This window comes from Paramisgurnus dabryanus, chromosome 24 (assembly GCF_030506205.2).
Source record: "Paramisgurnus dabryanus chromosome 24, PD_genome_1.1, whole genome shotgun sequence".
In the NCBI taxonomy this organism is placed as follows: Eukaryota; Metazoa; Chordata; class Actinopteri; order Cypriniformes; family Cobitidae; genus Paramisgurnus; species Paramisgurnus dabryanus.
In genome coordinates this window covers 13,618,741-13,632,059 of record NC_133360.1, presented here as the reverse complement: position 1 = coordinate 13,632,059, position 13,319 = coordinate 13,618,741, and the positions used below count along the sequence as shown (strand labels likewise).

Genomic DNA, 13,319 nt, shown 5'->3' with positions numbered 1-13,319 from the left:
TCAGAAGAGCACAACATTTAATGTGTTAGATTTTAAAAATGACACCTCCTGACATCCTGAAGCGGGGTTAGATAAACAATCTCTATCTTAAATGTCAGAGTATAGAGGTTATAGTGTGTGTTAACAACATCTGCTTTGTAATGCATCACTGCAGAAATACCACACACACGTACACATACACCAGAAACACACACATAAGGGAAATATCTACATTCATAACAATAACAAGTATTATTTACTATCACTATTTAACAAAGCCCATATCACAATCTGAATAAAAAATGTAGATGACAAAATGTCACTTTAGATCCCATCACAAGCTGATTATCAATGTATAAGGCTGTTTACAGTTTAGAGGTTCAATACATTTAAACCATGCGTGACAATATCTTTGAAGCATCATTGTGTCCTCTAAGATCTCATATATCAACATTACTCGACTCTTGTGGTTCATACAGCAGAATAATAAAAGTGGGGGAAGGTGACGCTCTTTAGAGACCTCTTTGCTGGTTAGATGGTGTTGGATGAAGAAGGTATGTGGATAATGAGTGTCAGTATGTGCGGCATGACATATGTTCAGCTTGAAATGCCTTAGGCAGCTACTAACAAAGTGTGAACTGATGTGGAAGCAATAATAGAGATGAGAACATCGGAGCAGTTTGGTGGCAAGACACCTCTCAGAACGCCTCGGCAACACCCTAGCAACCACAAAAACCACCTTAGCAACACCTTGATCGTACTGGAGGGGTTCTGAAAATATAGGCTCTCAAATGGCATACTTCATGTGGACTTACAAGTGTCCTTCCTTGTAGGAAGACCGTGAGTGTTTAGGGTGCCATTTGGGACAGGGCCATAAAAATCTATTTGAAACACTTGGCCTTGATGCCATGTTCCTTTTCATATTCTCATTTTTAAAATCAAAGAATAAAGGAGGGAAGAAAACCATATGTAGGACCACTAAACAAAATGTTTGGAGATCACATTTGGTTTTCCCTTTCGAGGAAATGAGAAGAAAATAAGAAACAACAGGTTTCATGTACTTATACTTGAAATAGCAACAGATCTTATTAAGTCTTACACATCCTGACAGACACCGTCGCTACATACAACAGACACTACAGCGTGTGTGCGTGTGCACGGACACTATTACTCATCAACGCTTTCGGCAGTGGGTGGGGAATCATGGGAAGAGATGTGACTGACTTTAATTAGCTCAGAGAGGAAATCCCATCATGAAGCCATTTCATAAAAACCTTTTGTTTTTGTAATCTGCCCAAAATCCTAACCTAATTCTATTCTTAATTAAATATAAGTGGATAAGGGAATTAAACAAACACACGCCACTGAAAAGAACAGCCGGGGGCGCCGTGTTTCATTTGTTACCCCGTATAGTAAAAGAGAGTTCAACAAAAAATTGTCACACCATCTTCAGCTGAATATGCAGAGATATGCTATATGTATAATAATCAAGAAGAAAGCAATACTTAGTATTCGTGATCAAGTCTTACTATAAATTCTTATAGAGTCTGTCTCTGTTTAACACTTATATAGCCAAGCTGTATTTTACACACCAAAGATTTGTGACCCCCTAAATAACAATGCTGTAATTTGCACTTTGTCTCTTTTTATCAACAAACCCTCTTTGTTCTTGTCTTTAGTTCATTTCGATCAGTCTTGAAGTGAGACAAGGTGTTTAGCCGAGGACATTACTTGGACCTTGTTGCAATCACGATTTGAGCCAAGTCTGTCTATTAGCACCGGGAAGACTTCAAAGACTTCACCAGGCTTTAGGCTGAAAAGTGGTCTTGCTTTAAATAGGAGGAAGGAAAGAAAGGAAGGAAGGGAAGAAACAAAGAAAGAAAGAAAGAATGTAAGCAAGCAAGGAAGAAAATAAGTAAGAAAGAAAAGGAATTAAGAAAGAACAAAAGGAAGGAAGGAAGAAAAAAGAAAGAAAGGAATGAAGAAAGAACGGAAGGAAGGAAGTAAAGAAGAAAGGAAGCAAGGAAAGAAAGACAGAAAGAAAGGAAGGAAGGAATGATGAAAGAATGGAAGGAAGTAAAGAAGAAAAAACAGAAAGAAAGGAAGGAGGGAAGCAGGGAAAGAAAGGAAGCAAGAAAGGAATGAAGAAAGAACAGAAGGAAGGAAGGAAAGAAGAAAGAAAGAAAGGAAGCAGGGAAAGAAAGGAAGCAAGTAAGGAAGCAAAAAAGGAATGAAGAAAGAACGGAAAGAAGGAAGAAAGAAAGAAAAAAAGAAAAAAGCAATGAAGGAAGAAAGAAAGAAAGCAAGGAAGGAAGGAAAGCAAGGCAGAAAGGATGTCATGAAAAAAAATGAAGCAAGGAAGGAAAGGAAGGAAGGAAAGAAAGAAATGAAGAAGGAAAGTAAGGAAGGAAGTAAAGAAGAAAGAAAAGAAAAGAAGGAAGGAAGGAATAAATAAAGAATGGAAGGAAGCAAGGAAAGAAAGTAAGGAGGGAAAGAATTTAAGGAAGCAGGGGAAAAAGAAAGAAAAAAAGAAAGAATGAAAGGAAGGAAGGAAGAAAAGAAAGAAAGGAATGAAGAAAGAACGGAATGAATGAAGTAAAGAAGAAAGAAAGCAAGAAAAGAAAGGAATGAAGAAAGAAAGGAAGTAAGAAAAAACGGAAGGAACAAGGAAAGAAAGGAAGGAGGGAAAGAAAGAAAGAAAGAAAGAAAGAAAGAAAGAAAGAAAGAAAGAAAGAAAGAACGGAATGAAGAAGGAAATGAAGCAGGGAAAGAAAGGAACAAGGAAGAAAGAAAGAAAGAAAGGAAGGAAGAAGGAAAGCAAAGAAAGAAAGAAGGAATGAAGAAAGAAATTAAGCAAGGAAGGAAGAAAGGAAAGAAAGCAAGGAAGGAAGAATGGAAAGAAAGCAAGGAAGGAAGGAAAGAAAGAACAGAGGGAAGGAAGGAAGAAAAAAGAAAGAAGGAAATGAAGGAAGGAAAGAAAGAAAGAAATTAAGAAAGAACGAAAGGAAGGAAGGAAGTAAAGAAGAAAGAAAGAAAGGAAAAAAAGAAAGAAAGGAAGGAAGGAAGGAAGAAGGGAAAGGAAGGAAGCAAGGAAGGAAGTAAAAAGAAAGGAAGCAAGGAAAGGAAGCAGGGAAAGAAAGGAAGCAAGGAAGGAATGAAGAAAGAAAGAAAGGAAGGAAGGAAGGAATGAAGGAGGAAAGAAAGAAAGAATGTCATGAAAAAAGAAAGGAAGAAAGGAAAGAAGGAATGAAGGAAAGAAAGAAAGAACGGAGGCAAGGAAACAAGGAAAGAAATGAAGAAGGAAAGAAAGGAAGGAAGTAAAAAAGAAAGGAAAGAAAGAAAGAAAGGAAGGAAGGAAGCAAAGAAAAGGAGGGAAAGAAAGAAAGAACAGAAGGAAGAAAGAAAGAAAGCAAGGACGGAAGACAGGAAAGAAAGCAAGGAAGGAATGACAGGGGTTCTCATTTCTAATTTGTGCATCCTTGTTTTTTTCCCGCTCAGTTCATTCCATCACATCTTAGCTCCCCCCTTAGGATGTGAGGAAACACCTGTGATATAAAAGAAGGAAGGAAGAAAGGAAAGAGTGAACAAATGAACAGAGAGGTGTGTGTGTGTGTGTGTGTGTGCGTGCGTGCGTGCGTGCGTGCGCGCGTGCGTGTGTGTGTGTGTGTGTGTCAGACATATCTGGTGTGTGGTGAGATGACAAAACTAGATTGCTTATATTTTAATCAACAGAGCTGTCTTCACTGCAAGTGTAGCTTCTGGCACACCATCAGTTTCTATTTCTGACACATGGATCCAGGTACTGCAATTTTCCTGTCATCTGAAATCAATATTTACAAAATAGCATGGGTGTTTTTATTACTATAAAAATGTTCAATAATGTCACATGGGGGCGTGGTCATGTCTGCTTGTATTATTTTCAAAATATTTTAACTAAGGATTTGAAACCAAGTTTTTTTCCACAGCTTACCTTGCAAAAATCACCAAGTGGGCTCTGAAAAAAATTCATGACATCTTTAAATAGCGAGTTGTATATCTGCAGTGACTAGCATTATCCTAGCATCAACCAGATCATCTACACATCTGGCTACCTCTGAAACCTTTACGTATGTATATCAGATTAACAATTATAAGCTGCCTAACAGAAGGCATCATTGTTGTGTAATATACTGGAGATAATCATTCCTTTTAAAATAGCCGACAGAATAAAAATTCATTCACTCACCCTTGTCGTTCAAACCACAGTGGATATAAAGTCCACAATAAAGACTTGGAATATGACCACAGAATGTTTATTAATGGGTGAACTCTTCCCTTAATTTTGGTACCCGATGTTCTGTCCAAATTATCAAGAGAATTGCTTTTAACCCAATTTTAAATAAACACATGGAAACATGGGTAGCGGTGCAAAATTTCAATGTCATATAAAGATTAAATATTTCCCATCATGACCATCTGCCAAAGCATCGAGGTCGTGGTGGTCACGAAGTAAAAGGGATGAAAGCTGTTCATGTGAACCGTATATAAAGCTTCCCTTCCATATGGTCCATCAGTTCATCTACGGCTACATTTAAACCACAGATAACATGATGCCAACTACTGTAGGATTATGATGGGTTTGGGTTAGGTAATAATCAACGTGATATATATATAAACATACAGTCCTGAGCTCCTTTATATTCTCTGTAGTGCACAACCTTTGCCATCGACACAAAGATCAAAGCTAACTAAAATTGCTAAAAATGTGCTGAGAACTTTACACCAGAAAACGTAATTATAACATCAATTCAAGTTGCGGTTACTGTATCTCCTCTTATACAGTAGTTACAGTACTGTATGTCATATTCAGTGTGATCAATAATTCTAATGCACTTATTTAAGTGCCAATGGTGGATTGATACAGCTGCATCAGTACATCTCAGCAGGCCTGTAAATGCAACCACAGGGCCCTGGGGTGCAGATGACAGAAAGCTAATGCGGGAACAGTATCGCTGTCTTCTACAAAACATAAACATGCGCTTGAAAGTCAGAGCTAAGAGTAATGTAATTGTTATTACATAATGGATAATATCCATTCATCTGTTGCTTTTTGGCAATCCACTGGTATTTGCACAGTAGGAGAGTTGGACATGTGATGAGGTGATAGGAGATCTGCACAGGGACACTGCACTGTTTGTGTATCAGGTTGCACGACAGAGATACAGTAATGCAACTCTGTCCTGCAGAGTTTAGCTACAAGCTTAAACAAACCTAAATGAGCTAATTACAGTCATGATTGCTTGAAAATTCCCAAACGTGCGTAAATGCAAGGTGCAAGCTGTGTACAGGACACCCCGCGTCCCCCACAATACGTTGTGGGCCCGCTCCTGTTGTTATAAGCCAATTATATAACAGTTGCCAATCTAGAGAGATTTCACAGCATATGGAAACTGTATCAGAGTGGCAAACAGAGACACAATTGCTGTAAACACACTGAATGTTTATTATTTATTTTTGAGCATAGTGGGATGGAAAAAAGGCCAGTCTGATGTTTATGAATCGGTTTGATATTTAAAAGCACTAAACCTGCTTCACATCTAAGAGGATTAATGTAAACACTTCAGAAAAGATAAATATAGTAAAAGTGTTTTAATGCTTGTGTATGCCATCAAGTGTTTCACACTTGTGCGTGCATGGCCTGACAGCACTGTGTAAACTGTGCAGGAAGTGTTCCTCTATACATATTTAAAGAATATTCCTGGTCAATATATTGTAAACATGTGCCGACCTTAAGGACAATCATTGGTGAAATCGACCTGTAAGATCCCCTTCATCTTGAATATGAAGGGTAATCATGAACAGGGTTCCAATACCCTCAAATTCAAGGACTACATGTAGGGACACATTTCAAGTGAGAGCAAGGTTACATCGTGTTACCTTTTAAGATACATTGTAACAGTTCCCTTTCGAGGGAACTCGCGCTGCGTCACTGCGGTGACACTTTGGGGACGCCTCCAAGGATAAGTGCGTCTGAATGTGTATATCAAATTTAACCAATGGTGAGGCTTACCGACAAAGACAAAGTGACGCGGGAGCCAGGAAGTATATCGCTATCTGAAATATTGCCAAAGACGGCGTTACAGGGACGCAGGAAGTATGGCAAGGGAGACGTCTCGTTCCCTTCTTAGTGAGCAACAATTACATACGTAACCCGAGACGTTTTCATGTGTCAAACACAACTATGCAAAAAAGCATTTTGGTATGTATCAACATTCGCATACAGTAGCATTTTAAGCGAACAGTTTAGCACGTGTGCTTAAAAAGTCTAGAATTTTTCTGATACTATCCTATCCTACAGAGGGAATGGATTTTTTTTAGAAAACTTCTTGCATAAAATAGATTCAAGCACTTTCAATGACCTGTCTCTACGTATGTATATTTTTTAAAACTTCCCAGGGCCTTGAATTTTTCCCCCCAGATTCACAAACTTTCAAGGAACCGTAAATCCCAATTTATTCTGCAGTAACAACTACAAGTAAGCTGTTTTTAGTGGTGGTGACCACAACATGAAAATTACGGCAGCCTATGAAGTTCAACCAAATAGTTTGTGACGCGACATGAGCTGGGAACCGGGGTCTGCAGGTGTAAACAAACACCAGATGCCATGATTAGGAATCAAAGACTGAATTACAGCGGTGGGAGGGGCCGACAACTGATCTGATGAGGGGGAGACCAGATTGCGGAGAACTCACAGAATCCTCAGCTGTCGGGATAGCTGGCCTGAGCAGTGTCAAGCAGACGATGGATACCGACTTTGATCTGGCGAGATCAAACCAATGGTGACACAAGAGAAGGTCATCTGCAGGTGTTGCGGTGTGTGTATGTTACCCACCTTCTCCTGGTACTGGCGACGGGAAGAGTCCAACGATTGAATGAGGGCGGTGGCGTGGCCGATGAACATGGCGTAGCAGGTGGCTCCCACAATCATGCTCAGCATGGTCAACCAGATATCAGACATACTCTCAGGTGCCTGGCGTCCATACCCGATACACAGCATATGGCTCATTGCCTTAAACAGAGCGAAGGAGTACAGCTCACTCCAGGAGTCGTTCTGGAAGCAAAAAAGGAAACTGTGATTACTTTATCAAGCTCATTTTACCATGATGTCAGCTGGATGCTAACAAGTGACATGAACCAAGGAAGGGTACAACAACTATAAAACCCAAAACCCATTTTCTGAGCTATGTGCAGTGAACTTCTGACAGATTTATTATTCCCTTCACTCGTTTGGCGGCTCTAACAGCAATTAAGGAGTGGCGGTCTATTTATTATTTCGCCCAGGATCATGATATAAAGTCTCTCCTCTCACAGGTATCTGCATAAGACCTCAGCTGCCGCACTAAGTTGCTTCGTTTCCCTTCATAAGCGGCTGATTTTTCAGGACTGACCCGATGGGTCCCTGCGAAGCGCGCCAAACCTGATTTGCATTCACTCCGTGCAGACAAAGCTATGAAAATCCTGAATCAGAGAGATAAAGTCAAGGGGGCCGTGGGTGATTTTGAATGATGAAGTAGGGTGAAAATGGAAAACAGGGTGATGGGTAATCAGTGGAATTACTTTGCAAAGGAGATAAGATGAGGAGGGGCTTGCTGGGATTGCCATGAAGCTATATATAGTGCATAGTAAAGTCTCAGAAGAATGCGGTGTGTCAGATAGATTTGTTCGCTTGTTTGATTCATGTTGGATTGCCTAGAGAAAGAATTCTCTTTAAAGTCAGACTAGTAGTTAAGACTTAGTTAACAACTTGTTAAAATTGACTAAACTGACACATTTCAGTTGAAACTCCTTAATGTAGAAACTAAACAATATATTGTAATTGTTTACACCTGTGAGGTTTATTTCAAGGCTATCTAATGGCAATTTGTACGTATTTTACAAGGTGGCTAATTCGTATTCATTCATGAGATCACATTCATAAATTTTGGTACGATTTGCCTTAAACCCTGTGACGTTGGAGTTAGGGGTTGAGTTTCGTTATTGTTTTTATGATATTAAGTTTTTGCACAATTAACTTCGTATGAATTCATACGATTTAGCCAACTCGTAAAATACGTAAGAATTTTTGTGAGATCAGGCTGTTTATTTATGTTGTAATTCATCTTGACCTGTTTGATACCTACAATAGCGACCAGTCTGGCAGCTGGCTAACATTTGTTTCTCAAAGCAGAGTATGCAAATAAATACATTAAGTCATTCCCAGCTGCAAAAAATAATACATTCACCACCCCGACATGTTCTTGGATTTCTGTCTGTGCTACGATGTAGCGCTGCTAGCAAGATTTGGAATACGCTAAATGAAAAATTTGCTTATATTACAACAGATATAGTTAAGGGGGTATAGCAAGCGTACTTTTCTTGATGAGCAAATGACCTAAGAAAATAAGTCTAGTTTTTAGACAAAACATATCAAATTTAAGCGAATCTGTACTTAGAACAAGCAAAAACAATCTGCCAACGGACTAAGATATCTTTATGCTGAATTTTTCTGGTATTAAGTAAATTCAAGAAAAATGTCTTATTCCATTTGCAGATTTTTTTTGCTTGTTTAAAGCACAAACTCACTTAAATTTTATATGTTTTGTTTTGTTTTTTTGTAAATTTTATATGTTTTGTAGGGCCTCTGGTATGTATTTACCTTGTTACTTGCCTGCAAGCACTGCGATGAATAAAATAATAAGTTTTTTTAATAGAATAGTGATTGCTGGGCCTCCATACATTTTAAACCTACTTGATAACGAATGCTAAATGAATTGAAAAAAAAAACAGGAAATAGTATAACAAAAAGGTTTCACTTTTAATGTTTTTTATGCTACACTGTTAACGATTTCCCTGTATTTTTACAGTACGGTACTGGCAGCACGGTTGCCAGTAAGTTACTGTATTTTGGGTTTACAGTACTGTACTGTAATACCATTTTACAGTACACAAACTAGTACTGTATAGTTACAAAGCAGTACTGTACTGTAATTTTACAATATTTTATTACAGTAGTCTATTTTTACAGTAATTTACTGTAATGTCTATATTGACCCATAAATACTATTTATTACTTATTACAGTTAATACAATAATATTATATAAAATAGATAGAGATTTAGGTTTAAATCTATAGTTATTAATATGGTAAAAATGCTATCCTTGACATGACATAATGAATTAAAAGGCAATCCAAGCAATGTTTGTATCAAAATTTTATTTAAAAAAACATTTAATTGAAACAAAACATTTAAAACAAGATTTTAAACAATAATAAACATATAATCAAGTAACATAAAATAAAATCAACAAGTATAAACAAGTTTGGAGACCCCTGCTGTAACATATTTAACTCTGGCAAATAGAACACTGGTCCATAGTTTGAAGTTTTCAGTTTAAAGTCCATCATCGACTAAAAGGTAACATTTCACTGTGGTAAAAAGAACACTGGCCCATAGTTTTAAATATTCTACTTGAATTTCATTTAACACTAAAAATAAATGCATTAAACTGGCAGACAGACCACAGTGGCCTTTACTTTGAAGTCGTCCATTCGAACTCAATCAGGGACTGCATGAAGCTGTTCACATGGGGGTTAATGGCCACAGCTTTTCTCTGCACCAAGTTCCTTGTCTTTTTGCTTGCTCCTTGTCTGGATGTGCATTTTTTCCCATCTTTGGAATTAATTCTATCCAGAAACCTGTTAGAAATATCATAAACATTAAGTCAACAAATATAAGATAGAAAAAGATTCTTAAAAAATTTAACTCAGCCTTGAATTTACCCCTATTCTGAAACCTTTTGCTCTTATTCTACTGTTCCACACCTAATTACATTAAAATACAGAAGATTCACTTACCGCTGAACAAACTCTTTCCTCAATGGACAGCATCCACATGGATCATGTCATGATTGAATGTCCTGAACAGAAAGTAAAATTGTTACTGATTTGGACACAACTTTTTATTCTGAAAACAAAATCTTTTGTCAATAAAGTCCAGGGACACCTCTGCTAAATAAATACAATTATTAAATTTCTTATAACCAAAGTCTGAATATTTCTGTTTGTATATTTCTACATGGCAAACTAAGACAATTGTGTACATGTTGTGTATGGTCGTGTTACAGTGTTGTGTGTGGGAATTGTGAATGAGTGTATACATGGGTATTTAAAGAAACTGTAGTGGTAAAGTGCAAACTTACCGAACATAATGTGCTTGGTGTGTGTCTGGTGTCACCCATTGTGCCTCCACATCTGCCTTAACTCCTGAAAAGTGCAATGACACTCATGTAAACTACAAATAAAAAGTGATCAGCACATTCCTGTGTACTTTTACATGTGACGTGAAAGCATTTAATATTGCAGTCGAAAAAATACATGACTTGTAACTGTACATCATGTACTTGCCTGGTGCCTTTAAAGATGATCCATCTTACCCAATCCAGCTTACAAGCAATGGTAAGACTGTAAAAAAGACAAATGTTACAAAATCTGTTAGCCATAGAAATAAGTAGACATTGTGAAGGAAATGGTAAAAGAAAATTTAGTAACACTTTACTATAAGAGTTTATTCCTTAACATTTGGTAATGCCTTAGCTAATATGAACTAACAATGAACAATATATTTTACAACATTAATAATATTTGATAATGTTCATTGTGCAGAGACAAAGTGATTGATTTAAAAATGTATTAAGTGTTTAAATCTAATATCATGCTTTGCTAACAAATAAAACATTACTGTAAGTGTTAAGTCAGTTGTAAAACAATATATATATATATATATATATATATATATATATATATATATATATATATATATATATATATATATATATATATATATATATATATATATATATATATTAGTTGTTATATTATATATTATATATAAATATCTAAATAAGTCTTTTTTAAATTATTATTCTATAACATCTTGTCTACAGAAAATCTCTGAAAATGTCTCGTTTAGTGCAGAAAATAGCGATTTATAGTGACAAGGTAAAAAGACTGTCCCTTTAATGTTTTACCCGGACGGCTGCGGTGTAACACTATTTCACGCAAAGTTTTTTAACAAGTTAGTAGCTAGCTGCTCACTTTAAAGATAAACATGATCGCCTAAATCTGAGCAATCCTGGTGATGCCAGTTTCCTACACGATGTTATAATGGACTATTTTTACATCAAGAGATGAAGGATCAGATGACAGAGACGAGAAGACAAAGGTACGTAAATGCGGAGCCCATTCTCTTTTCGTGCATTGATTTGATGTGTTTTGGAAACTTATATATACAGCGTGTAATGCATCTGAAGTGGTGGAAACAATATGCCATAAAAATGTATTGGACAACTTACTGGGCGTGTAAAACGCTTAAGAGAAGATATTCTCTGCTTTTGCTGATATAAGTTACCGTAATATAATAACAACAACAATAAGCGCGGCAATCCCTTTCGTTCATCCGATATTAAGATGAGCCCAGGTCTGAATTATATTTGGTCGAAGTTAAAGCTGCTAAGAGTTCGATGCATGTATCCAGTTAAATATGAGGTTTCTTGTTTTCACTTCTGTGGAGGAGTTCGGTACTACAGTATGCTGTGTACGGCGTGTCAAGTCCTATCTGTTTACAACCACGAGTCAGCCTTACCAAACAGTCGAACTTCATACTTTTCTCTGACGCTAACTGAACGGATGAAACGCCGTCAACGACCGTTATGCTGGGACCGCAAGACCGCGCTGGCGGGTTGTCTTTGTCCATTTCGTTAAAAATAGTTTCATTGTCACCACACTTTCAACACAATATAAACTCACCAAACCGTCATAATTTAGTTAAAACAACCCTATATTCATTTAAAAAGGTGTAAAGCGAGTTAAAGCAGCGGTAGACATCTGTGTGTAACGTTTACGTTAGCTTACTTTCTGAGGGAGATTGAAACTTTGTTGGCGACCGTTTTTCTCTCTCATTGCACGTTTAAAACAATATTGTGACAAACTATTGACAACATTCTTAAACTAAAAATTAAGTTTTCATGAAACAGAAATATTTCAAACTTACCGAACTGACAGAAATCAATCGTCCTCCTTCAGCTGCAGCCAAGAGTTGTGCTCTCCCTCTGTCTGTGTGATTTGACGTTGGCGCACTTTCACTGATTATTGCAAGTACACCTGGCACATTACAGCAATGGCTACAGCAAGGTTACATCAAGACCAAAATATACTGTAAAATTTTCCCGCTCAAACAAATTTACCCAGAATGCATTATGAACTGCAGTACTGTACTGTAATGTACACATACAGTATAGTACTGTGGATTTTTACAGTACAGTGCTGCTAAATCTACAGCGACATCTAACAGTGTAGCCATGTACTCATGTATAAAAAACATACACAAGCATGCAACTACAAGTCTTACGTGTGTTATTTGGGATTCTAATCGTGCATGGCGGATTTGACGATGCTAGGTCGTGGATCACAGGCCTAAGCTGGATCAAAGGGGATCAAAGGGGTGAGGTTTGGTGCATTGATCTATCAGATGCTAGAAACACAGCGACAGGTGAATTACAGCAAAACCATCTGATACTACTTTATGTCAAAATGGACCAAATTTGATACGGTTAACTTAAAGGAATAGAAAATGAACTTGTAAAAGAAAAAGGTGTTATTGTTGACTCACCATCGTGTTGATTTTAAACCATTTGTGAATGAAACATGACTTTGAATAATAAATTAGGGCTGTCAGGCATTTAAAGTTACATTGGAAAGACTTGACTTTTTTGTCTGTTAATCACACAAAGCTACCTAAGACTAATAATATAGCTAGCACATAGTCACAAAGTTCACTTTTACTACTTTTGGTGTTTTTTTGACAGCCCCAGTCATCCTCATTAAATATATTTTTTGTGCTTTATGGACAAAAAGTTCCTTGACTGACTTAATGTTCATTCATTTAATTAATGAATTAATGTTTTTTTCAACCAATAGACATAAATATTTGTCTGTCTCTTTTTTGGACTTCTATTTAGTTATATAAGACCTTAATGCATGTTTGTTTTAAATCATATTTTCATACGATATCCTAAATCCTCTATATCATTACTTAAATGGATAGTTCACCCAAAAATTAAATTTCTGTCATCATTTACACAAATAAATAAATCGGGCAGTAAGCAGGAATGCCATTGATTTCCATAGTATAAATAATAAATACATTGTAAAAAAAAATCTATAATATCAACATATATTTATTACTATAGGTAATTATAGGTAATAAATTAAAACAATTTGAACTTGTTTTTCTAAATTATGTTAATGTATCACAAATCAAAAT

At 36.6% G+C, this 13,319-nt stretch overlaps 1 protein-coding gene and 1 long non-coding RNA gene across 2 annotated transcripts in view; both read right to left on the bottom strand.

Annotated features, from left to right (window-relative positions):
* hcn2b (hyperpolarization activated cyclic nucleotide-gated potassium channel 2b) overlaps positions 1-13,319 on the bottom strand; it is a 38,051-nt gene that overhangs the window by 13,820 nt on the left and 10,912 nt on the right. The window contains exon 4 of the mRNA XM_065246362.2: positions 6,851-7,069. Coding sequence (XP_065102434.1) covers positions 6,851-7,069 — 219 coding nt within the window. The remainder of the gene's footprint in view (positions 1-6,850; positions 7,070-13,319) is intronic.
* LOC135728203 (uncharacterized) lies at positions 8,839-12,352 on the bottom strand. Its single transcript, XR_010525443.2, has 5 exons — positions 12,048-12,352; positions 10,403-10,459; positions 10,198-10,261; positions 9,854-9,915; positions 8,839-9,694 (listed from the first exon to the last, which is right to left on the bottom strand). It is a non-coding gene; the product is annotated as an uncharacterized lncRNA (long non-coding RNA).